The 26,322-nt window shown below is 38.7% G+C and overlaps 1 protein-coding gene across 1 annotated transcript in view; it reads right to left on the bottom strand.

Annotated features, from left to right (window-relative positions):
- ACBD6 (acyl-CoA binding domain containing 6) overlaps positions 1-26,322 on the bottom strand; it is a 253,061-nt gene that overhangs the window by 4,476 nt on the left and 222,263 nt on the right. Inside the window, exon 7 of the mRNA XM_053607457.1 lies at positions 22,763-22,793. Within this exon, the coding sequence (XP_053463432.1) occupies positions 22,763-22,793 (31 nt within the window). The remainder of the gene's footprint in view (positions 1-22,762; positions 22,794-26,322) is intronic.

Here is a 26,322-nt window from a genome sequence, read left to right as displayed (position 1 = left end):
TACCAAGGCTGGAGGGTTTGAACCCTGCCTGGGCCAGCTAAACAATGACAACTGCAACAGAAAATAGCTGGTGGGCACCTGTAGTCACAGCTACTTGGGAGGCTGAGGAAAGAGAATTGCTTAAGCCCAAGAGTTCGAGGTTGCTGTGAGCTATGAAACCATAGCACTCTACCAAGGGTGACAAAGTGAGACTCTGCCTCCGAAAAAAAAAAAAAATCAGCCTGTTAATTTTTACAAAAATCCTGCTAAAAGTTTGATTGGGATCACATAGATTAACAACATTGAGTCTTCTGATGCATGCACAACAGTGTCTCTCTTCATTTACTTTTTTCCCCTAATTTCTGTTAGTGACGTTTAGAAGCTCTTGACATGCAAATCCTATATTTATTTTGTTTGACTTATCCCTCAAAATTTCACATTTTTCAAGACTACTGCAAATAGTTCAATTTTAAAATTTCTATTTCCAATTGGTTCACTGCAAGTAAGTATAAAGAAAAACAAATAATATTTCTATATTCACCTGGTATTTTTAAATTTCAACTTCCAGTTGTTCATTACTAGTATATAGGAATACTATTGATTTTTATATATTGATTTTGTATCCTGCAAACTTGCCGAACTCAATTATTCAGTTTCGGAAAGTTAAAAAAATAGATTCTTGGGGTTTTCCACATAGGTGGACATGACTTCTATGAATAAAGGAAGTTTTATTTCTTCCTTTTTAGATGAGATCAGGCGCGTTCAGGGTGGTATGGCCGTAGACTATTTCTTCCTTTTAAATCTGTGTCTTTCATTGTTTTTTCCTTGCCTTAATATACTGGCTAGAACTTTCAGTATGATGTTGAATCAAAGTGAAGAGAGTAGATACCTTTGCTCTGTTCCCAGTCTGAGAGGGAAAGCATTCAGTCTTTTGCCATCAAGGATGAGACCGGAGTTGATTTCTTTAGGTTGAGAAAGTTCTCTATTTTACCTTGCTGTGTTTTTTAAATCATAAAGGGAAGCTGAATTTTGTCAACAGCTTTTTCTACACACATCGAGATGTTTTGTTTCTGATCTGTTGATAAGGTGAAATATGATTTTTGATTGCCAAACTACCTTTGCATTCTTAGAATAAACACTTGGACACGACTTATTATCCTTTTTGTGTTTTACTGGGTTCCATTTGCTAACATTTTATTAAAGATGTTTGTTTGCATCTGTGTTCCTGAGGGATATTGGTTTTCTTTTCCTCTAAAATTTTTGTCTCATTCTGGTATGAGTTTGGCAGTGTTCCCTCTTCTACTTTAATCCCCTTCTTGGTCTCTGGTAACCACCAATCTAATCTGCTCTGTATCTTCATGATATCTACTTTTTTAGCTCTCACATATGAGTGAGAACATGCAATATTTATCTCTGTGTACTTGGCTTCTCCTAACATAATGACCCCAGTTACATCCATGTTGCTTCAAATGACATTTCATTCTTTCTTATGGCTGAGTAATATTCCATTGTGTATATATGCCACACTTTCCTTATCCATTCAGCTGTTAATGGTTCCGTATATATATAGATTTTTTTTTTGTTTGTTTTGTTTTGCTGGAACTCCTGGGATCAAGTGATCTTCCTACCTCAGCCTTACAAGTAGCTAGGACTATAGGAGCATTCCATAACATCTGGCTAAGTTTTTTCTACCCCTATAGAGGCAGAGTCTTGCTATGCTGCCCGGCTGGCCCTGTCTTGGCCTCCTAAAACACTACGATGACAGACATGAGCCATCACTCCAGCCTTTGGGTCCATATTTTGGCAATTGTGAATAGTGCTACAATAAACACCAGAGTGCAGACATCTCTTTGATATACTGATTTTCTTTCCTTTGGATATACACCCAGTAGTAAAGTTGTTGGATCATACATTAGCTCTATTTTTAGTTTCTGAGGAACCTCTACACTGTTCTCCACGGTGGACATACATTCCCACCAATAACATAGAAAGGTTCTCCTTTCTCTGCCTCCTCGCCAGCATCTGTTACTGTTTGTCTGCTTAATACAAGCCATTTTAACAGGGGTGAGGTGATACTGCACTGTGGTTTTGACTTACATTTCTCTGATTAGTGTTGAACATTTTTCATACAGTTTTTGGCCATCTCTATGTCTTCTTTTGAGAAATGTCTGTTTAGATATTTTGTCTACTTTTTTTTTTTTTGTAGAGACAGAGTCTCACTTTATGGCCCTCGGTAGAGTGCCGTGGCCTCACACAGCTCACAACAACCTTCAACTCCTGGGCTTAAGCGATTCTCTTGCCTCAGCCTCCTGAGTAGCTGGGACTACAGGCGCCCGCCACAACTCCCGGCTAGATATTTTGTCTACTTTTTAATTGGATTATTTTTTCTTTACTTTTGAGTTGGTTGGGTTCCTTAATAACTCTGGTTATTAACTGCTTGTCATATGGTTAGTTCGCAAATATTTTCTCCCATTCTGTGGGTTGTCTCTTTGTTGACTGTTTGCTTTGCAAAAGTTTTTTAGCTTGATACAACCCCAACTGTCTATTTTTGCTTTGGTTGCCTGTGGTTTTGAGGTCTTAACACAAAAAATCTTTGCCCATCTGAGGACAGAATCAGAAGGAAAAACGAAACAAAATGAAATGTTTTCCCAGACCAATATCCTGGAGCCCTTCCCCAGTGTTTTCTTCAGGTAGTTTCATGGTGTTAGGCCTTAGATTTAAGTCTTTAATCCATTTTAATTTTTGTATATGCTGAGGGATAGTGGTCCAGTTTCATTCCCTACACATAGTTAGCTAGTTTTTCCAGCACCATTTATTGAAAATACCATCCTTTCACCATTGCATGGTCTTCAAACCATTGCTGAAGACGATTTAGCTGTAAATGCATGGATTTCTATCTCGGTTCTCTCTTCTGTTTCCGGTCTATGTGTATGTTTGTATGCCAGTACCAAGCAGTTTTGGTTACAACAGCTTTGTAGTAAATTTTGGGTTGGGTAGCATGATGCCAGCTTTGTTATTTTTGCTTTGGCTATTCAGGGTCTTTTGTGGATCCAGATAAATTTTAGGACTTTTTTTCCTATTTCTGTGAAGAATGCCATTGGTATTTTGAGATTATATCAAATCTGCAAATTGCTTTGGGTAACATCATCCTTTTAACAATATTAATTCTTCCAATCCATGAGCACAGAATATCTGTCCATTTTTTTGTGTCCTTATCTACTTCTTTCATCAGAGTTTGATAGTGTTCCCTATACAGATCTTCTACTTCATTGGTTAGATTGATTCCTAGGTATTTTAAATTTCTCATTGCTATTATAAATGTGATTGCTTTCTTGAGTTTTCAGATTGTTTGCTATTGATATATATAAATGCTACTAATTTTGTATGTTGATTTTGTATTCTACAATTTTACTGAATTAATTTGTGTATCAGTTCTAATAGTATTTTTGTGGAGTCTTTAGGTTTTTCTAGGTATAAAATCATGTCATCTGTTAACAAAGCTAATCTGTCTTCTTTTCAATTTGGATGCCTTTTATTTCTTTTTTTTTGAGACACGGTCTCACTCTGTCACCCAGGCTAGAATGCCATGGTGTCATCATAGCTCACAGCAACCTCAAACTCTTAGGCTCAAGCAATCCTCCTGCCTCAGCTTCCTGAGTACCTGGAACTACAGGTGTGTACCACAATGCTGACTAGTTTTTCTATTTTTTTAGTAGAGATGAGATCTCACTCTTGGTCAGGCTAGTCTAGAACTCCTGAGCTCAAGCAATCCATCTGCCTTGTCCACAGAGTGCTAGGATTACAGCTGTGAGCCACTGAGCCCAGCTGTAATTTCCTGTAATTATTTCCTTTTCTAACCTAAATCTCTGGCCAAGACTTCCAGTATTATGATGATTAACAGTGATGAAAGTGGGAATCCTGTCTTGTCCCAGTCCTTAGAAGAATGGCCTTCCATATTTCCCTGTTCAGTATGATGTTAGCCATTGGTTTGCCATATATGGACTTTATTATTTTGAGTTAATGTTCTTTCTTTACCCATTTTGATAAAGGTTTTTAAGGCTGAATTTTGTCAACTGCAAATCTTTGGTATCTATTAAAATAGTCATATAGGGCTCAGTGGCTAGGGCGCTAGCCATATATACTAGAGTTGGTGGGTTTGAATTCGCCCTGGGCCTGCTAAACAACAGTGACAACTACAACAAAAAAATAGCCAGGTGTCGTGGTGATTGCCTGTAGTCCCAGCTACTTGAGAGGGTGAGGCAAGAGAATTGCTTAAACCAAGAGTTTGAGGTTGCTGTGAGCTATGATACCATAGCACTCTACCAGGGGTGACATAGTGAGACTGTCTCTTAGGAAAAAAAAAAAAGATTTGCTATTCTCTAGAAAAAAAAAAAGATTCGCTATTCTATTACTATTCTAGTAAGCACATTCATGATTCATGGGAAGAGGTCAAAATATCAACATTGATAAGAGTTTGGAAGAATTTGATTCCAAACCTTCATGAATGACTTTCAGGGGTCAGCAGGGCTGCAGTGGAGGAAGTCACCACAGATGTGGAAATAGCAAGAGAAACAGAATTAGACATGGAACTTTAAGATGAGACTAAATTGTTGTAATCTCATGATAAAACTTGAATGAGTGAGTTGTTGTTTCTTAATGATGAGCAAGGGAAGTGGGTTTTTTTTTTTGGAGACAGAGTCTCACTATGTCCCCCTTGGTAGAGTGCTGTGGCATCAGAGCTCACAGCAGCCTCCAACTCTTGGACTTAAGTGATTCTCTTGCCTCAGCCTCCCAAGCAGCTGGGACTACAGGCCGCCCACCACAATGCCTGTCTATTTTTTGTTGCAGTTGTCATTGTTGTTTTAGCTGGCCTGGGCCAGGTTCGAACCCCCCAACCTCAGTGTATATGGTTGGTATCATAACCACTGTGCTATAGGCACCAAGCCGGGGAAGTGGTTTCTTAATATGGGATCTACTGCTGGTGACAATGCTGTGAACATTGTTGAAATGACAACAAAGGACTTAGAATATTACATAAATTTAGCTGATGAAGCAGCGTTAAGGTTTGAGATGACTGATTACAATTTTCAAAGAAGTTTGTGGTAAATGTTATCAAACAGCATTGAGTGTTACAGAGAAATCTTTCTTAAAAGGAAGAATCAATTGATGTGGCAAATTAAACTGTTGTCTTATCTTAAGAAACTACCACAGCCAGCCCAACCTTCAGCAACCCATACTCTGATCAGTAAGATCCCCAACTAGCAAAAAGGTTATGATTCACTGAGCATTCGGATCATCATTAGCATTTTTAAGTAATAAAGTATACTGATTTCTCATAATTTTTTGATTGAATGCAGAATATTGTGTGTAGGAGAACAGTAGAAGCTAAATACTACTATTTTCAACCAGATATGAGCATGTCTCTTCTTCTGTCATATCATTAGTGCGGATGTTATGTTAATCTAATTGGTAGTTGAACTGGGTTTGGGGCTTGTTGCTACAATACTATCACAGTCTTCAAAGTCCTCCATTGATGGGCTGCTGTTAAGTTATGCTTAGTGTGGGTCCTGGAGTGCTAGGTTTATTCTTATGCCACCTTCAACTTTTAGCAGTCTTGGTGTTTCTGTATACAAAAGTCTCTTTACATTCTGTCCTGCCTCCCTTGATAGACTACTATTGTTTATTACTCAAGGTTAGGCTCATTGTGGGAGTAAGATGGCGTTCTTTTTTTTTTTTTTTTTTGAGACAGACTCTCAAGCTGTCTCCCTGGGTAGAGTGCTGTGTTATCATAGCTCACAGCAACCTCAAACTCTTAGGCTTAAGTGATTCTCTTGCCTCAGGCTCCCATGTAGCTAGGACTAAGGGTGCTCGCCACAATGCCCAGCTATTTTTTTTGTTGTTGTTGTAGTTGTCATTGTTGTTGAGCTGGCCCAGGCCAGGTTTGAACCCGCCACCTTAGGTGTGTGTGGCCGGCACCCTGCTGTCTGAGCTACGGGCGCTGCCAAGATGGAGTTCTTTGTCCTTTTGGGTTGGTTTCAGTCTTAGGCAGGACCTCAGGGGGGTGATTTCTCAGTGTTCCTGCACCTACCCCTCCCACCCCAAAGTCAATGAAACTCTGACATGTGTGTGTCTTGTGTGGGAGGGAGTTTTCTACCCTACGCCCAGTATGGGGATCTCTGCTTTGTATCAGTGCAGGGTCCTTGGCCTAAGGATTCTCTGTCTCTCCCCAGAGGCAGGTTTTGCTGTTATTCTTCCTCTAAAAGCCGTGGCTATGTGCTTGGGCCCAGGAATAGGAGGAGGACAGAAGGGTTGACAGCTTCTCCCCTAGTGGCTTAAAGATTTGGCTTTATATGAAATAAAAGAGTAGGACTGGCCAGGCGCGGTGGCTCATCCCTATAATCCCAGCACTTTGGGAGGCCGAGGTGGGTGGATCACCTGAGCTCATGAGTTCGAGACCAACCAGAGCTAGAGTGAGATGCCATCTCTAAAAATAGTTGGGCTTTGTGGTGAGTGCCTGTAGTCCCAGCTCTCTGGAGGCTGAGGCAAGAGAATTGCTTGAGCCCAAGAGTATGAGGTTGCTGTCAGCTGTAACACCCCAGCACTCTACTGGGGGTGACAAAATCAGACTATCTCAAAAAAGAAAACAAATAAAAAAATAGGATTATATAACATGGTGACTTATTGTGGTTAACAATAGTGTACTATATTCTTAAAAATTGCTGAGAGAGTAGATTTTAAATGTTTGCACCACACACATGCACACAGATACACACAAAAGTATGTGGGGTAATGCATGTGTTAATTATCTCAATTTAGCCATTCTATAACATATATATTTCAAAATGGTTTTATATAATAAATATAAACAATTTTTATGTATCAAAAATTAATTTAAAAAAGAAGAAAAAAATGAAATAAGGGGATAGGGAAGTGGGAAGGTTTAATGTCTGTGTGCCACTGAAGAGGGCCCTCTCTCTTCCTAATCACCACCTTGGAGGTACTGCCTAAGATTGAGACCAACCCAAAAGGACAGTATCTTTCATGATTACCCAGTTAATGAAAAAAAGATTACAAGCAAGGACTCCCCTTAGCTTTGGGGAGTTCCAGTTATTCTACAGTATAATGCTAGCTCAAATTGTTTAGCTGCCTTCTTCTTACCCACTTTTATGGTGGCTGTCTTTTTGGGTGTTCTGCCAAAGGTGAGTTTGAGCGTCTTGTAGGAGGAGCTTGTCATTATTTGAACCTCAGTTTACTTGGCTGCCAATCAATCTCTGCTGTCTGATATTCACAAAAGGTTATGATCTTGTAGATTATTTTTATTTTTTTAGGGAGAAAATAAAGTTCTCTTACAGTTTTCTACATCTTGAGAGTAGAACTCCAAAGAGTAAAATTCATTGGTTTTAAATGAGTTATGGTAATAACTGTTTCTTTTGCTGTCTATTGGTAATCAGGTAAAGATAAAGTAGTTTCTCTGGCTTTCTTGAACATCTTGTCTCCCCATGTGGGTGCTTCCAGCTCAGAGCTTCCTATGTGCAGTAAAGTGGACATAGAGACAGCAGCCAAAAACCAGGATGTGATGCGTTATATACTTGGGATAGCTTTTGTGATCCTTTACATTGCTTACCCCGACAACCTTAGATACTGAACTCTAACGCATAACATAAGCTCAAAGGGGTTCTAAGTGAACAAAAGTAGAGAGCTGAAATTTTTCTGAGCTAATCAGATCATTTGGGAAAACCATACCTCAGCCTTCACAGGTATGGGAGTTCTTAGAAGGCTAACAGGATTATCTTTACTAGGGCCAGGATTCAAGAAAAAGTGTTTAGAATTATATTATCTCCTTGAGAATTAAAAATTGCCTTCCAAAAAGATTTTAATAACTTTTTTTTTGAGACAGAGTCTTACTATGTTGCCCTTTGTAAAGTGCTGTGGCGTCACAGCTCACAGCAACCTCAAACTCCTGGGCTTAAGCTATTCTTTTGCCTCAGCCTCCCAAGTAGCTAGAACTACAGGCACCTACCACATTGCCCAGCTATGTTTTTTTTTTTTTTTGCAGTTGTTTAGATGGCCCGGGCTGGGTTTGAACCTGTCACCCTAGGTGTATGTGGCTGGTGCCATAACCACTGTGCTACGGGCACCGAGCCGATTTTAATAACATTTTAATCTTAAATTTCTTAAGGGTTTTATCATGAATCACTGAATACCAAATTAGATTAAAATGAAAGGGTCTCTTCCAGAACAAAGTTAAAGACACACTGCCCAGTATCATGTAGCCGTGAGAAGACGCTTTCCTGCACAGAACTAGCTATGTGATATTTATATTTTGAAGAATAATCATTTAACCTTTATGCTACAGCTGTTGGTTTCAATGTTCTGTGAGAAACACTTGGTTATATTTTAAATTGGGACCTTTCAGCACCATCAGTGGAATAAACTTTACAGTGTATATATCTTTAATATATGATAATAACCATCATCTATCAGATCATACTTAGCTTTATATAAAACCCAACGTTTAAGAATATCAGGGCTAAGTAGATGTGCTTTGGCTAAAGATACAAAAGATGGCCATCTCAAAGAGGCATTAATTTCATGTATACCATATGACAAAATGACTGTTCCAGCAGCGAAGCATAGTATAATCTATGGGTACCCACCCAGGAACGGAGCTTAAATTTTTAAGTTCTGTATTTAGAAGATGATAGCCAACCAGTGAAGAAAAGGCTACCTGGGGCTGATAACAATGCTCTAACTTGACAGATGTGAATGAAAGTTTAGCTCAAGTCTAACTGTAATGTGAAGTTTTCATTACTTCAGAGCAAGACATATGCTATCCATATAAAAGGTATTTTATTAACAAATGTCTCTTATATGAGGAAAGACTTACATGAGAGCACAAGCAATCAGGAGGTTCTAGTAGAAGAGAAAAAAGGAAGAGACTAAAGGACAGGGGTCCTTTCAAACCACACAGGTGAATCTTACCCTGCTATGGGCACTTGTAGTACTTGTCGGAGAGTCACTGTTGATAGGCATCAATTACGTTTATGTTGGTGCCTTTTACATATAGGTGCCCAACAAATAGCTGTTGGAAAAATTCTGCTTTGTACCCCCAGTTAGATAGGGAGTTACATCAGTATATACTTTTCTATATTCTCCTCTTCCTCTAGCACAGTGCTGAGTATTGAGTATTTGCTCAAAAATTCATTAGTTAATTGATTTCTCTGCCTTTGGCATCTTCCGTGAAGCATAAGTCACAAAGTAGAGCTGTCTTTCAGAAATGTGTAAGCTGCTCACCCTCTCAAAACAGACAAAGGCAAAGAAGATGAGAAAGGATGAGAGGGATGCTAACATTTTACCAAATTAATGAGGGGATATAGTGGTGCTCACAACGTTCTGGGAAATACAAAAACAGTTGTAAGCCCATCTTGGAAAAGCTTGAGCAAGTCTATAGGGATTAGAACAGTTCTGAATTTATGGTACCCTGGGAACCTCTATTTGTCAAGTGCCATAGAGGCAGCCCTGACACTGGCACAGGTGAAGATGAATTTTCATTCAGAGCAGTGAGCCTTCTGACTCCATTAATCCTCTGGGTTTTGATGATAAATTTCTTTCTTTTTATTTTATTTATTTTCATACTAATGCCTCCTCCCACTGCCCTGTAACAGTGTGGAGGGAATAGAACAGATGGTGCTTTACGTGGAAGACCGAGGGCTCATGAGGATACAAAGCCTGCCCACTCTGAAATCACATGACTGCACGTGCAAGGAAAAGCCTTGATTTCCCCTGGGAGACACAAATGCAATGATATTAGTATTCCCAGTGGAGGAAGAGGAGGGGAAGGCTAACAGGCCATTTATAAGGAAGACCACATTTATATCAATACACTCTTCAGCAAAGACCATGCTTAATCGCAAAATAACCGAAGGACCAACATCGGAAGAGTCAAAAAAAAAAAAAAAAAAAAAAAAGAAAGAAACAAAATAAATAGAAAATAGGCAAATAAGGGTGTTAGTATACTGCCACACAAAGCCCATTTAGAACAAACTAGTAAGGAAATACAGTAGTAGAATACCGCCCTTTAGTTAACCTGTGATTGGCTGTGGCCCAGTTTTAATCGGAAGAAGCTAGGATTTACAACCTGCTTAAGGATGGAGTTTGACAACTGCTATAATCAGAAGAGCTGTCAACACAAGGACAGCTGTCAAGTCCAACCGTAATTCATAAAAAATAATAGCTAAGCCCCCAAAGATACCCCTAACAATATCTACACTCACTGGATTTAACCACACTTAACAGTCTTATAAAAGTTCCAAGAATAGGGCAAGGATCCTAAAATAAAATCAAAGCAAAAAATAGCTACTGAGTGCCTACCACATAAAAAGGGTTAAATAATATTAAGTGACTAATGAATATGCCCAGCAGATTCCCAAGCATATAATAGGTGCTTAATAAATGGAATTTATTATTACATACAAAACTCTGTTTTAGCTACCTTAAAAACTGGCAAAAGTATGGGGACATAGTAAAAAAAAAATCTAAATCAAAAATAAATCCTAAATGTGATTATTAATTAAACTTAAAATATTAATTTTTTTTTTGGGCAGTTTTTGCCAGGGACTGGGTATGAACCTGCCACCTCGGGCATATGGGGGCGGCACCTTACTCCTTTGAGCCACAGGCGCTGCCCTAAAATATTAATTTTTGCAAAATCTTCCTGAGTTGTCAGAATATTTTAGTTTTATATATCTGTAATGCCCAAACTTCTAACAATATTATTTTACTGTTTAATTATATGTGGTATTTATTATTTCTGCAGTGATTAATACAGTCAGAGGTTAAATGTTTTACTAGATCAATTTTGGGCAAGATCTTGAATTAGGAATAATTTTTATTAATATCTAAACTCACAGTGAACTGAAATAAAAACATAAAAGCACATAGGTGAACAGATATATTGAGATATGTGCATACTGATCAGTACAGTCTTGAAAATTATCCCTGACTCCCTAATCAATGTGACCAATAATAAAGAATTTTCCTTAATTTTATTTCCATAAAAGATTATTCTCACAAAATAATGTCTGCTTTAAAAGGATTCCAGGAATAAAACTATTTGTAAAATTTTGAAAAGAGGATTAGATGTGAAGTCAGAAGATGTGCTTAACAGTCTTGGCTCTGCTACCTACAACTGTGTTACCCTGTCAAGGTCACATCATCTCTCTGGACTTCAGTTTTTATCTGCAAATAGAAGAAAGCAATACCTAGCTCAGACCTTTGTTGTCTAGGGTCAGGCTTTTTTTGTGTGTCAACTTTTTATTAGGTGTAAAAAATTCATACAGAAGAATACCAAAATCAGCCCTTGAACAATGTAGCAATTAGGGGCGCTAACCCCACATGAAGTAGAAAATCTGCACGTAACTTGTGACTTCCCCCGAACTTAACCACTAGCCTACATTTCACTGAAAGCCTTACTGATAACATAAGAAGTTGATTAAAAGATACTTTGTGTGTGTTACAGTTTATACTGTATTATTATAATAAAGTAAGCTACAGAAAAGAAAATGTTAAGAAAATCATAAGGAAGAGAAAATAAATTTACAGTACCGTACTGTATTTATTGATACCATAAAGTTATTTCATCTGTTTACAGGATGGATTGTCTGAAATGGTGGGGAATTGTAGATGCTAGACCTCAATCTATAGTATGTATCAGGTAATTCAACTTTTTCTTATAAAATCATGACTTTTCTCCACTTCTTGGAAACACTTCTAGCATCACTGGTGGCACTTCATGTGTCCCATGGTGTTATTCAAGGTTTACGGTATTGCACTAAACACTATGAAAAACACAAGAGAACGGCAAGAGATCATGTTTTACTGTAATACTCAATTTAACAAGAAAGAGGAATTGCTCATGCAGAGATGATTAGTGTCATATGGCGTTTTAGGCAGATAGTTGCAATACTTAAGTTCGCTGCAATAGCAACCGAAGGTGAGTATCAAATTATTACAGTAGTACAATACATACTATAATTAATTTTATGCAGTTTCGATTTAATACTGTCTTTATGTTTACATTTCTCTTAATTGAAAATTGTGCCATGTATGCTGTGTGTGTGTCTAACTTTAGATAAATTTTAACTTTTGTAATAGATTTGTATGTATTTAATGGTAGCAAAATGATAAAATAGTTTCTACATACAGTTTATACTTTCATGACATATCTTTTTTTAAAATTTTTTGATATTTCTAGGCCATATAGTTGTCTGTTTTTTCAAATTGTCACAAATCTCCAAAAAAAATTTCCAATATTATGGAAAATAATCTGTGGATAAGTAAGTACATCCAGGCAGTTCAATACCTGTGCTGTTTTAAGGGTCAAATGCATATAAATTTTCTTAAGATGAGGCCAGTATTTCATGCCTGTAATCTTAGCACTTGGGGAGGGTATGGTGGGAGGACAGCTTGAGTCCAGGAGTTTGCGACCAGCCTGGGCAACATGGGGAGACCCTGTCTCTAGAAAAATAAAAAGATTAGTTGGTGTAGTGGTGCATCCCTGCAGCCCCAGCTACTCAGGAGGCTGAGCCAGGAGAATGGCTTCAGCCCAGGAATTTGAGGTTGCTGGGAGCTATGATCATGCCACTGTGCTCTAACTCAGGCAACAGAGCAAGACTCTGTCCTTTAAAAAAAATTTTTTTTTTCTTAAGGTAAACTTATCCATAGATCAAGAATCAGATTATTATTAGAATCTCAGAAGCATCTTTGCCTTGTTAACCCCTTCCAGTTGTTACTGATCTACTTCCAAGGTACTCATTACCCTGTCTACTATGCTAGAGATGAGTTTCTCTTTTTTTTAAACCTTTACATAAACGGGAAATATATCTTATGTACTCTTTTGTCTCTGGCATTTTGAGGTCAACAGTATGTGAAAGTCATACAAGTTGTACTTGGCTGTGGTTCATTCTTATTACTGTGTATTAGCCTATCAACAAATATCTCAGATTATTCCTAATCAGATTTCACAATTCTTAAATCTGAAGGTTCTAATATTTAACCAGTTCTGGAAGTTATGAGTAAATAGATCTTACCAGCAAACTTATCTTCAAATATTGATTCTCCTCTAATCTCTCTTTCTGAAACTCCTCTAATTTAAAATGTTGATCTTTCTCACCTTATTCTTAATATCTTTCACATTTCTCATCTTTTAATCTTTTTTGAGTTACCTTTTTGTTAATTTCTTTAGTACTGTCTTTCAGTTTCCCAATTTTTTTTACTTTGTACCAATTCTTTACTTTAACCTATCCATCATGAAATATCTCTCATTTTTTCATTTATTAAAGTTCTATTTGATTCTCTTTCAAATATACCTGTTCTTTTTTGGGGATGGCTTATTCTTGTGTTTTTGATTCCTTGATTTAATACAGACATTTTCTCATCAATTTTATTTAACAGTTTTACTCAAGTTCCTCAAAGTCTAATACTGAAGGTTACTACAGCTGCTGAAATTCACTCACGAGTATTTTGTAATTTTGGATTGTGAGATTATTCTCTGTAGAGCTTCATTCTGAAGAAATTCTGTGCTACCTAGGTTGAAGACGTGTCCTTGAAGAAAAATTTAGCATAGACTTCTGCCAAGTCCCCTGGGGGTAACCCAGCACACCCATTCTGTTGATTTGGTGACTTGAGGACTCTTGAAAGCATTTGGAGTACAAATTTGAGCCCCAAACCCCTTGTATGAGGTGGGGCTTTTTAAATTGAGGGTATAGCTTTTTTTTTTGAGATACAGTCTCACTATGTTGCCCTGGGTAGAATGCTGTGGTGTCACAGCTCACAGCAACTTCCAACTCTTAGGGGGCTTACGTGATTCTCTTGCCTCAGCCTCCCAAGTACCTGGGATTACAGGTGCCCCCACAATGCCCGGCTATTTTTTGGTTGTAGTTGTCATTGTTGTTTGGCAGGCTCGGACTAGATTCGAACCCATCAGCTCCAGTGTATGTGGCTGGCGCCTTAGCCGCTGAGCTACAGGCACTGAGCTAAGGGTATAGCTTTTTGAAGGTCCTGGCTTACATGCAAGATCTCAGTTTTGAGTCCTTATTACTTCTGTTTCAAGGGGTTGATTTTCAAGATGGGTTGGCACTGAAACCCAAGCCCAGAGTTTTCCTAGGTATGATGTTTGCTCACACACTTACTGCTATGGTTATTCAGTCCTTCTTTACTGAGTGAGAAGTGAAGGAATCTGGGGAAATCTCTTATCTTAAAAAGAAAGATATATTTTATCCAGCAAATAGTAGATATTTAATAAATGTTGAATGAATGAACTATAATTAAGAAGATAAGTCACATTCATAGTACTAATATGATACACGTATCCAGATTTAAAATAATTTAATTGTGAACAGGTAATATATGCATATGGCTCCCAATAAAGAAATTATGACTGGGTTTATCAAAAAAAAGTTTTTATCTTATTCCTATATCCAAGTCCCACAGCTCCTCTTTCCCTGAGGAGAAAGGAAACTAACATTATTGGTTGTTTGTATGTGTGTGTCAAATGATCCTTTATAGAAAAAAAAAAATTTTTTTTTTTTTTTTGAGACAGAGTCTCAAGCTGTCACCCTGGGTAGAGTGCCATGGTGCCACAGCTCACAGCAACCTCCAACTCTTGGGCTCAAGCAATCCTCTTCCCTCAGTTTTTCTACTTTTATTAGAGACGAGATCTGGCTTTTGCTTAGGTTGGTCTCGAACTCATGAGCTCAAGCAATCCATCTGCCTCAGCCTCCCAGAGTCGTAGGATTACAGGCGTTGAGCCCTGATGCCTGGTCCAAATATTTTCCATTGTACTTTTTACAAAAGTAAAATGTGCACCAGTGTTCACGTCATCTGTAATGTCATAAGGGTGGTGGCCATCAACATTGCTGCCCATGGAGTAGGGAGTCCCCAGGATCTCTTTAATGGTTCCAGAGAGTTCTCTGGCTAAAGATTGGTGCTGTTTGGCAATGTTGACAACCTTAATATTTTGATATTTCCATTGTGTTTAAAGTTTTTCTGTTTCTTTCTTTCTTTCTCTTGGTGGTTCCTTGAGGACTCTGATGATCAGGGCAGAGGCAGATAGTACCACTTCAATCTGTTCTGAATAGTCAGTTTCACTGTAATCCTCACACACTTCCAGTCACAGCTGCCTTGGCAGTATCATCACCAACTGTGTTTGGAGACAGACTCAGAGTGCTAGGATTACAGGTGTGAGCTACCGTGCCTGGTCTATCCTTTTAATTTCTTCATATCTTTGAATCTAAAAGGGTTTCAGAGACAGCATAGAGTAATAGGATAATAACTATGTTTGCCTTCTGATTGGATTGTTTAATCCATTAACATTTAATGTTATTATTGATATAGCTGAATTTATATCTGCCATTTTCTGTTTTGTTTTCTATATGCATTATGTTTTTTATCCTTCTATTTCTCATTTACTGCTTTCTTTTGCATTAAATGTAGCATTCTACATTAGCAATGTAGAATGCGACATTGCTAATGTAGAATGCTAAGTATTTTATTTAATGATTTTTCATTTTTTTCTTTAGTGGTTGCTTTAGTGTTTATCATATGTATTATCTTGATCATAATCAGCTTCAAATAGGTCACTGCCATATAGAAACATTACTCTTTTGTAGCTCTTTTCCATTTTCCCTCCTTTGGAAGTAGTGATGATAATGATATTTGTTGATTTTTTTAATGATAACATTAAAACATGATTATCATTGTTATCACTTCACCATTAGTAGTCATTTCCTATAGCTTTGCTCCCACCCATCTCCTGTGTGCTGTTATTGACAAATATATTCACTTCTACATATTCAGTCCTAACAATAATTTATACATATCACTTTGAATATTATTTTTAAAATCAGGTAAGAAAAGAGAAAAATAATGCATTATACTTTTTTTGTTTGTTTTTTTAAGACAAGCTCTCACTCTGTCGCCCAGGTTGGAGTACAATAGTGTGATCATAGCTTACCTCCACCTCTTGGGCTCAAATAATCTTCCTAAGTAGCTAGGACTACAGGCACACACCACCACACCCGGCTGTTTTAAAAAAAAATTTATTTATTTTGTGGAGACCGGGTCTTGCTGTGTTCCCCAAGCTGATCTCAAACACCTAGCCTCAAGCAATTTTCCTGCATTGGCTTTCAAAGGGCTGGGATTATGTGCATAAACCATTATGCTTGGCCTGTACTGTCTTCTATAATTACATAATTATCTTTATTAGTGCTCTTTGTTTTTTCTGTGGATTCAAATTACCATTTGAGTTCACATGTTTTCAGTCTAAATAACATCCTTTAGTATTTTTTTTTTTTTTTTTTTACATTTTATTTATTTGTTGTTTATTTATTTTTTGAGACAGATTCTGAAGCTGTTGCCCTGGGTAGAGTGCCATGGCATCATAGCTCACATAGCAACCGCCAACTCTTGGGCTCAAGCAATTCTCTTGCCTCACTTTTTCTATTTTAGTAGAGGCGGGGTTGCACTTTTGCTCAGGCTAGTCTCGAACTTGTGAGCTCAAGCTATCCACCTGCCTCCGCCTCAGCCTCCCAGAGTGTTAGGATTACAGGGTGAGCCATGGGACCTAGCCCTTTGGTATTCTTTTTTTTTTTTTTTTGAGACAGTCTTACTATGTCACCCTCAGTAGAGTACCATGGAATCATAGTTCACAGCAACTTCTAACTCTTGGGCTTAAGGGATTCTCTTGCCTTAGCCTCCCAAGTAGCTGGGACTACAGGTGTCTGCCACAACGCCTGGCTACTTTTTTTTTTTTTGAGACAGAGTCTTATTACGTTGCCCTTGGTAGAGTGCTGTGACTTCACAGTTCACAGCAACCTCAAACTCTTGGGCTTATGGGATTCTCTTGCCTTAGCCTCCCAAGTAGCTGGGACTACAGGCGCCCGCCACAACACCTGGCTATTTTTTAATCGTAGTTGTCACTGTTGTTTGGCAGGCCTGGGCTGGATTCGAACCTGCCAGCTCTGGTGTATGTGGCTGGCACCCTAGCCGCTGAGCTACAGGCACCGAGCTGCTTGGCTATTTTTTGGTTGTAGTTGTCATTGTTGTTTGGCAGGCCTGGCGCTGGGTTCTAACCCGCTAGCTCTGGTGTATGTGGCTGGCACCCTAGCTGCTGAGCTACAGGCGCCAAGTCCCTTTAGTATTCTTATAAGGTAGATCTGTCAGCAACAAATTCTCTCCAAGTTTTGCTTGTCTGTGTAAGACTTTATTTCACCTTTATTTCTGAATGATAGGTTTGCTAAATATTCTTTCTATATCTATTAAGAGATATTCAAGGTCAGAAGATAGAATAACAAATTCAAAGTATTCAAAGAAAAAACTGCCAATGGGGGTGCAAATCACTCTACAAACTAATTCAATCAAATTATTCCTTCTTGGAAGGAACAGTTTCTAAGGTCAGTGTTTGATATTTGTTCGACCCAGGAAGACTTCTCCCGGCTATCTTATTCTTTACTCTTAGTCTTGAACTTCTCCAGGCTCCATTGCAAATGGAATCAATTCCTTCGGGAAGAGAGTAGGAACTATCTGATCTTTTGCCTGCTTCTCCCCAGAGGCATAATCTCTGAACTGGGAGTACAGACAACAGCAAGCTTCTCTCAGAGTGATATACCCCCATATTCTAGGAACTGAATGCTTGGTGGGGGCAAAGCAGCAGTCCGATATCCTCTTAGCTCGCCTCTCCTGGCATGAAACCATCACCTCACAAGCCAGTGCAAAGGTGATCAGCCCCCCCCCCTTCTCAGTGGACTACACCCAAGATAGAGCCTTCATTTCATGATGAGGAGCTGGGCAGAACAAGGGAGCCCTTATTCCTTGATTGCATTTTCCCAGGACAGCCTCAGCAAAAGATAGCTAGAGGCAGGATGAAAAAATGTTTATCCTGCTACTCCCAGGAAGAAAACCCTTTGGGTAGGAGACGGGAGTAGAGGGGAACCCCGTGTTCTTGACTGCAAGCATTCTGGAGAGGTATCTCCACAGCACTGAGCTGGGCTGGGGCAAGAAGGGAGTAATCTTGGTTTAAATATCACAAACACTTGCCTTCTTACCAAATTTGTATAGATTTTCCTAAATAGATGTTTCTTCATTTGCTGTTTGTCCTCAGTATTATTTTTCAGAAGATTTAAATGTCTGTATTTTAGAGACAGAGTATTGCTCTGTTGCCCAGGCTGGAGTTCAGTGGCATGATCATAGCTCACTGGAGCCTCAAACTCCTGGGCTCAAGCAGTCCTCCTGCTGCAGCCTCCGGCCACAGGTGCACACCAACATGCCTGGTGAATTTTTTTTGGTAGAGACAGAGGTCCCACTCTTTTTTTTCTTTCTTTTTTTTTTTTTTGTAGCGACAGAGTCTCACTTTATCATCCTTGGTAGAGTGCCATGGCATTACACAGCTCACAGCAGCCTCCAACTCCTGGGCTTAGGTGATTCTCTTGCCTCAGCCTCCCGAGTAGGTGGGACTACAGGTGCCTGCCACAACACTTGGCTATTTTTTTGTTGCAGTTTGGCTGGGGCTGGGTTTGAACCCACCACCTGTGGTATATGGGGCTGGCGCCCTACCCACTGAGCCATAGGCACCACCCAGAGGTCCCACTGTATATTGCCCAGGCTGGTCTCAAATTCCTGGCTTCAAGTAATCCTCCTGTTCTCAAAAACAAGTTTGCTTTGGGAACTGGACTCCCAAGGGCTCCGAAAGTGCTGGGATTACAGGCATAAGCCACTGCACTTGGCCTAAATGTCTATATTTAAAAAAATATTTTTTCATCTGTTTCATAGAGGAGCAAATCAGTGTAGTTTCTTACACTGTCATGTTGGAAATTAGTCTGTATTCATTGTTATAGGTTTAAAATAATATCTTAATATTTGGGGGAAAAAAGTCTCTCTTGTTTTTTTTCTAATTGCCTTAGGATGGCATTCTTAGCTCTTTTTTCTTCCATATGAATTTTAGGACAACCTTGTTAAATTCCACAAAATACCTGCTGGGATTCTTTTTTTTTTGAGACAAGAGTCTTACTTCGTTGCCCTTGGTAGAGTGCTGTGGTGTCACAGCTCATAGCAACCTCAAACTCTTAGGCTTAAGCAATTCTTTTGCCTCAGCCTCCCAAGTAGCTGGGACTACAGGCGCCTGTCACATCACCCAGCTATTTTTTGTTGCAGCTGTCATTGTTGTTTAGCTGGCCCTGGCTGAGTTCGAACCCTCCAGCCTCAGTATATGTGGAGGGCTGCGCTACGGGTGCCGAGCCCCTGCTGGGATTAACAAAATTCTCTGAATTTGTATTTTGGGAAGAAATGATCCTTATGGTATCAAGTTTTCCCATTTATGAACATGGACTATTTCCACTTCTATTTATGTCTTTAATAAATGTCCTTAAAAAACAGTATATTTCTATGAAAGTTTAAAATACCTTTTATAAGTTTGAGTCCTAGGATTTAGTTGCTATTTTTGCAAATACTATTTAAAATTTTTTTTTATTTTCTATCTTTTTATATTAATGTTTCAGAATGAAATTTTAAAAACTGATGCACTCAGCATGTTTGCTAAATTGTATTATTAGATTTAATAATGTGACTGGAGAGTCTCTTAATTATACTGTTTGAGAATGATGATGATTTTGCTGCTTTTCATCTCTCTCATGTATCTTTTGTTTCTTTTGTTTCTCATTTTGTGTAGTCTAGAATTCCAATATAACATTAATAAGAAATATTATGGTATACATCTTTTTTTGCTTCTGATTTTTAAGGAAATGCTTCAAATATTCCATCTTTCATAATAATATCTGTTCTGGGTTTTCTTTCTTTCTTTTTTTTTTTTTTGTAGAGACAGAATCTCACTTTATCGCCCTCGGTAGAGTGCCACGGCCTCACACAGCTCACAGCAACCTCCAACTCCTAGGCTTAGGCAATTCTCTTGCCTCAGCCTCCCGAGTAGCTGGGACTACAGGTGCCTGCCATAACGCCCGGCTATTTTTTGCCACAGTTTTGCCGGGGCCAGGTTTGAACCCACCACCCTTGGTATATGGGGCTGGCGCCCTACTCACTGAGCCACAGGCGCTGCCCTGGGTTTTCAATATATAAAGGGTTTTCAGGCCACAAACGTTTCCTTCCATCCCTAGTTTAAGAGATTTTATCATAAAAAAGTTAACTAATATTTATTGAGCACATATTGAACCCAGGCGCCGCCCTGGGTTTTCAATATATAAAGGGTTTTCAGGCCACAGACGTTTCCTTCCATCCCTAGTTTAAGAGATTTTATCATAAAAAAGTTAACTAATATTTACTGAGCACATACTAGATACCTGATACAGTTCTAAGAACTTTACTTGGATTAACTCATTATATTCTCCTAATCTCTGAAGTTATTATTACTATTTTATCATGAGTAAACTGAGGGAGAGTACATTAAATAATTTGTTCAAGATTAGTAGCAGAATTAGAATTTGAAGCCAAATTCTAGAACCAGAAGTCTGGCTTAAAAGCACAAGATGTTAATCACATCTCTATACTGCTTCTTAAATGAATGTTCTCAGATGCTTTTTCTGCATTTGATTCAACCATATGGTTTTTCACTTAATTTGCTAATATGGAAAATTATAATAATAAAATTTTCAATGTTAAATCATCCTTGTATTCCTAGGATAAACCTGACTTGGTCATGAGATATCTTTCTTTAAAAAATATTGATAGGTTTCATTTGGTTATATTTTATTTAGGATTTTTGCATCTACATTCAAAAGTGAGACTGACTCAAAATTTTCCTTTTTCCTGCTGATTTTGGTACCCAGGTCATACTAGCTAAACTTGTGAGTTGGGGCAGGCATATGGTGACAGACATTTCAATCTTCATTATTAGGCTAATATATAATATATAGATAGCATAATATCTAGTCCAATAGTTTAGACTTCTGGATAACTCAGCAGGATGCCCAATATCCAAGGAAGTACTAATCAATGGACAAAAGTGTGAGCCACCTGTTACTAAATGGCAGTTTAGGACTGCCCAAACTGGCAAAACAGGAAATTTGAATTTTATTTACTAGTACTTTAGAGTTTATAAAACATTTTAATATCTTTTTCTTTCACCAAATTTATTATATAGCTCTCTAAGAGCCATATTATTATTTCTGTTTTACAAATTATCTTCCTTTATTTTCTTTCTTTTTTTTTTTAGAGACAGGGTCTCACTTTGTTGCCCTTGGTAGAGTGCTGTGACATCACAGCTCACAGCAACCTCCAGCTCTTGGGCGTAGGCGATTCTCTTGCCTCAGCCTCCCGAGTAGCTGGGACTACAGGTGCCCACCAGAATGCCTGGCTATGTTTTTGTTGCAGTTTGGCTGGGGCCAGGTTCGAACCTGCCACTCTCGGTATATGGGGCTGGAGCCCTACTCACTGAGCCACAGGCGCTGCCCTATCTTCCCTTATTTTCTAGATTACTTAAATAAAGATTACCTAAGCTAATAATTTACTAGGGAAAGTGAGTTTAAAACTCAAGTTTGTCTGTACTACTGGTGGTAATGCAAGCTAATATATCCCTTTTGGAAAGAATTATGGAGAACACTCAGGGATCTAAACGTAGTAGACCTGCCGTTCCATCCTGCAATTCCTCTAGTAGGAGTATATATCCAAAAGACCAAAAAATCACTTTATGACAAAGATATTTGCACCGGATTATTCATTGCAGCTCAATTCATATTAGCTAAGTCATGAAAGAAGCCTAAGTGCCCATCTACCCATGAATAGATTTATAAATTGTGGTATAGGTACACCATAGAATATTATGCAGCCTTAAAAAAGATGGAGACTTTACCTCTTTTATGTTTACATGGATGGAGCTGGAACATATCCTACTTAGTAAAGTATCTCAAGAATGGAAGAAAAAGTATCCAATGTACTCAGTACTATTATGAAAACAATTTACAATCACTCACACTTATGAAAAACAGATCACAACTATGGCCCAAGATGAAGGAGGGGGGCCTTGGAGGGGAAGGGGAAAGGGAAAAGTCAGATGGAGGGAGGGTGAATGGTGGGATCACATCTATGGTGCATATTGCAAGGGTACATGGCAGATCTATTAAGTATAGAGTATAAATGTCTTAACATTCGTAAGTAAATGAGGTGAGAGAAATATTAACCAGTACGATGTAAGCATTCTAAACTGTATATGAAATCAGCACATTGTATCCCATAAATGCATTAATGTACACATGATCTACCTCTTTATTATTTAATTAAAAAAAATCAAGTTTATTTTCCTTTACTTCAATTACATCAAGAAAGTAGTTTTGTAGATGAGATGCTTGATTCTATAGTAACAATGATTGGCATCTTGTTACTGACGATACCAAGAAGGAATAATGAATTTTCAAGGGGAAGATGGAGAAGTCTCCATTTCTGTTGATAATATAAAAATGCATAATTTACTATGAATGTGACCATAAGTATTTTATGTATTCCCAACTTTCTAGGTAATTAATCTATTTTGTAAACAAGAAGTTATCATGTGTCTGCCAGCTGCCGGGTACTTTTCTTTCTTTTTTTTTTTTTTTTTTGGCCGGGGCTGGGTTTGAACCCACCACCTTCGGCATATGGGACTGGCGCCCTACCCCTTTGAGCCACAGGCGCCGCCCTGCCAGGTACTTTTCTAAGCACTATAGAGGGATGGACAGACAAAGCGGATCTAAGCTAATCAAGAAAATATTCAAACACTGTATTTAATAATTTAGAAACATCTTACCATAATGTAGAGCTGTTTGACCTTCATTATCCTACAAAAGAAAAAAAATTCATTTTAGAAATCTACGTATGAAAATTTGCTATTGAAAAACAATAGAAAATATATCTGATATACCAAAATTCCACAGGTTTATCAGACCAAGAGAAGAAGAAATTAGTTCCTTGAGCCTCATAGTAAATTCTGACAAGCTTATCTTCAAGAATGTTAGAATGATAGCTTGTACACTGTAACAGCTGTAGTAGAGTCACAGGATAACCAGGTATCTGTGGGAGGTGGAGCTGAGGTGGCGATGCTAGCACCGGGGAGCAGCTGCAAACACAGATTATCGTTAGCAGAGAGGTTGGACTGCACTGAGACCATAATAAATCAAGTGTTTACAGACTCATATCAAAACCTTACCAGTGAGTGGCAAGTGACAATTAAGCTGACTCTGGTGGTAGGCTTTATAGTGGCAAGTGAGTTGATGTACTTCAATTGTACAGCTGCACCTGGTTGGTGGCAGGCCTCAAGTCATAATCCAACACTTATTTAGTCCACATGTGGCCCGCCCATTATTTTATTTATCACTTCCATCCTTGCCTCTTTTCTGTATGTGCACTTGTCTCAGTCACAGTTTGGGTAAGCCCACAAACTAGCTGTAACAAAAATGAGTAAAAAACAAACATTACTGGAGAGCTGCTCCAGTGGAAAAGGGGAAAGGGGAAAGACCCAATGATGAGACAGCAGAAGACTCTAAGACTGCCAAAAAAAAAGCTGTATTTAAAAGAAAATACCAAGAACCTACTTAAACGACAGGTTTCTTGCAACAGGTGATTCACATTCTCCAAGCCCACTTTGTATTATTTTAGCTACTGGCTATCCAGTGAAGCCATAAAACCTTCAAAACTGCTTTAGCACAAGAACAAGCACTTGCATTAAAAGAAAAGCCTTTGGAGTTTTTCAAAAGAAAAAAACATAAACATGAAGAACAGAAGCCATTTCTGAAGGCCACCACTTCATCAAATGTGACTCCAATGAGAGCACATTCTTAGTGGTTTGCTGCATTGCTAAGCTGATAAGGCCTTCACTATTGGTGTAGAGTTGATCCTACTTACTGCTAAGGACATTTACTGTGAACTTTTATGAGAGGCTGCAGTTCAAAACATGGCATGTGTTCCTCTTTTGGCGAGCACCATAACCAGATGAACTGATGAAAGAGCAGAGGATGCTGAGGCACAGTTGTTAGAGAGGACTAATCAGTCACTGTGGCATGGACGATAACAGCATATTTATTTTCTCATGGCACCTATACAAACCAGAGTGAAAACTGATAATGCCAAACAAGGACGATATATGCGGTAAGACCTTTGAGTAGAATGGGATATTGTACATAGCAGAGTTGCTTCCTTTAACTAGGAGCATAGACAGTTCATACATACTGATAGGAGGGAAGGTGAACTTAAAAACACAGACAGAGGTAGGTAGGTATGACTCCTGTTTCCTTAGTTAAAAGGGAAGGAAAGTCATTAGCAAAGAATAATCAGGAAGGAGGAGATGTTTGAATTTTGAAAAGAGACTGCATGTATCTTCTAATAGAGCAGGAGAGTAAACAGAGTAGGGAAAGGTAGCATGACTGCCGGGCAGCACTGAGGACCCACTTGAGATTAGGAGTTAGAAATTTAAGGTATGTATGTTTCTCCAGCCATCTTAAGTTGCATGGACAGAGATATGACAAAGTAGGAGAATTCATTTAAAAACCTGCTTTCTGAGAGCCCGCGACATACCAGGGGCACAGTGATAAGCCAAATTACAGTCTTTGCCTTCATGAAGTTCACAATTCAGCTTACACATTACAAAATAGAAACAACTTATAAATCTAAGCCATGGGATGGCTACAAGTATATTACACCATATGTATATTACATTATACTAGGTAACTATCAGAAATTATGTTAAAAAAGAGTATATAAGGATACCAGAAGATATTCATGGTAAAGTAGGTTATAAAATTATGTATAGTACCATCCCATTTTTGTTTTTCAAAAATTAAGAAATAAATTATTTGTAACAGGTAAGGTTTTGTTATATTGCTGAAGCTGGCCTTGAACTCCTGGGCTCAAGTAGTCCTCCCACTCTAACCTCCTGAGTAGTTGGAACTACTCCATGGGAGTAGTTGGGGGCCACCATGTCTGGCTCCATATATTTTTTTTTTTTTTGTAGAGACAGAGTCTCACTTTATGGCCCTCGGTAGAGTGCCGTGGCCTCATATAGCTCACGGTAACCTCCAACTCCTGGGCTTAAGTGATTCTCTTGCCTCAGCCTCCCGAGTAGCTGGGACTACAGGCGCCCGCCACAACGCCCGGCTATTTTTTGGTTGCAGTTTGGCCGGGGCTGGGTTTGAACCTGCCACCCTCGGTATATGGGGCCGGCACCCTACCGACTGAGCCACAGGCACCGCCCCATAAATTTTTTTTTTTAATTAAATTATTTTCAAAAGATGTGCAAAGCACAGTAAGTGTATTCTTTTTTTTTTTTTTTAATTAAATCATAGCTGTGTACAATAATGCAATCGTGAGGTACAATGTGCTGGTTTTATATTCAGTTTGAAATATTTTCATGGAACTGGTTAACACAGCCTTCATGGCATTTTCTTAATTACTGAGTTCAGACTTTTATATTCTACATTTACTAAATTTCACCTGTACCCTTCTATGATGCACTATAGGTGTGGACCCACTAATTACCCTCCCTCCATACCTGTCTATAGAAAATGGATAAGGAAAACATCAGAATGATAACAGGGATTATTTTGAGGATAAGATTACAGATGCCTTACAGTTTTTTCTTTTCTTTTGAGATACAGTCTTACTATGTCACACTTGTTAGAGTGCAGTGGCATCACAGCTCACAGCAACCTCCAACTTGGGCTTAAGCGATTCTCTTGCCTCAACTTCCCAAGTAGCTGGGACAATAGGTGCCCACCACAATGCCTGGCTATTTTTTTTTGTTGTTGCTGCAGTTGTCATTGTTGTTGAGCTGGCCCAGGCTGGATTTGAACCCACCGGACTCGGTGTATGTGGCCGGTGCCCTACCCACTGAGCTACGGGCACTGCCACAGTTTTTTCTTTATATTAATTTCTGTTTTGTAAAAATTCCTAAAATAGGGCAGCTCCTGTGGCCCAAGGAATAGGGCGCTGGCCCCATATACCAAAGGTGGTGGGTTCAAACCCAGCCCCGGCCAAAAAAAAATAAAATAAAAAAATCCTAAAATATATAGGTATTATTTTTATATTAAGAAAAAGTTACTATAAAATTTAATTAGTGTGGCTTTGCACCTGTACCACAGTGATTATGGCGCCAGCCACATACACTGAAGTTGGCGGGTTTGAACCCAGCCTGGGCCAGCTAAAAAACAACAATGACAAGTATAACAAAAAAATTGCCAGGTGTTGTGGCGGGGGCCTGCAGTCCCAGCTTCTTGGGAGGCTGAGGCAAGAGAATCGCTTAAGCCCATGAGTTTGAGGTTGCTGTGAGCTATCACGCCATGCACTCTATGGAGGGTGACAGCCTGAGACTCTGTC

Source organism: Nycticebus coucang, chromosome 10 (assembly GCF_027406575.1).
Source record: "Nycticebus coucang isolate mNycCou1 chromosome 10, mNycCou1.pri, whole genome shotgun sequence".
NCBI lineage: Eukaryota > Metazoa > Chordata > Mammalia > Primates > Lorisidae > Nycticebus > Nycticebus coucang.
The sequence above is the reverse complement of the archived record's forward strand: the minus strand, read 5'-3'. Positions and strand labels throughout refer to the sequence as shown.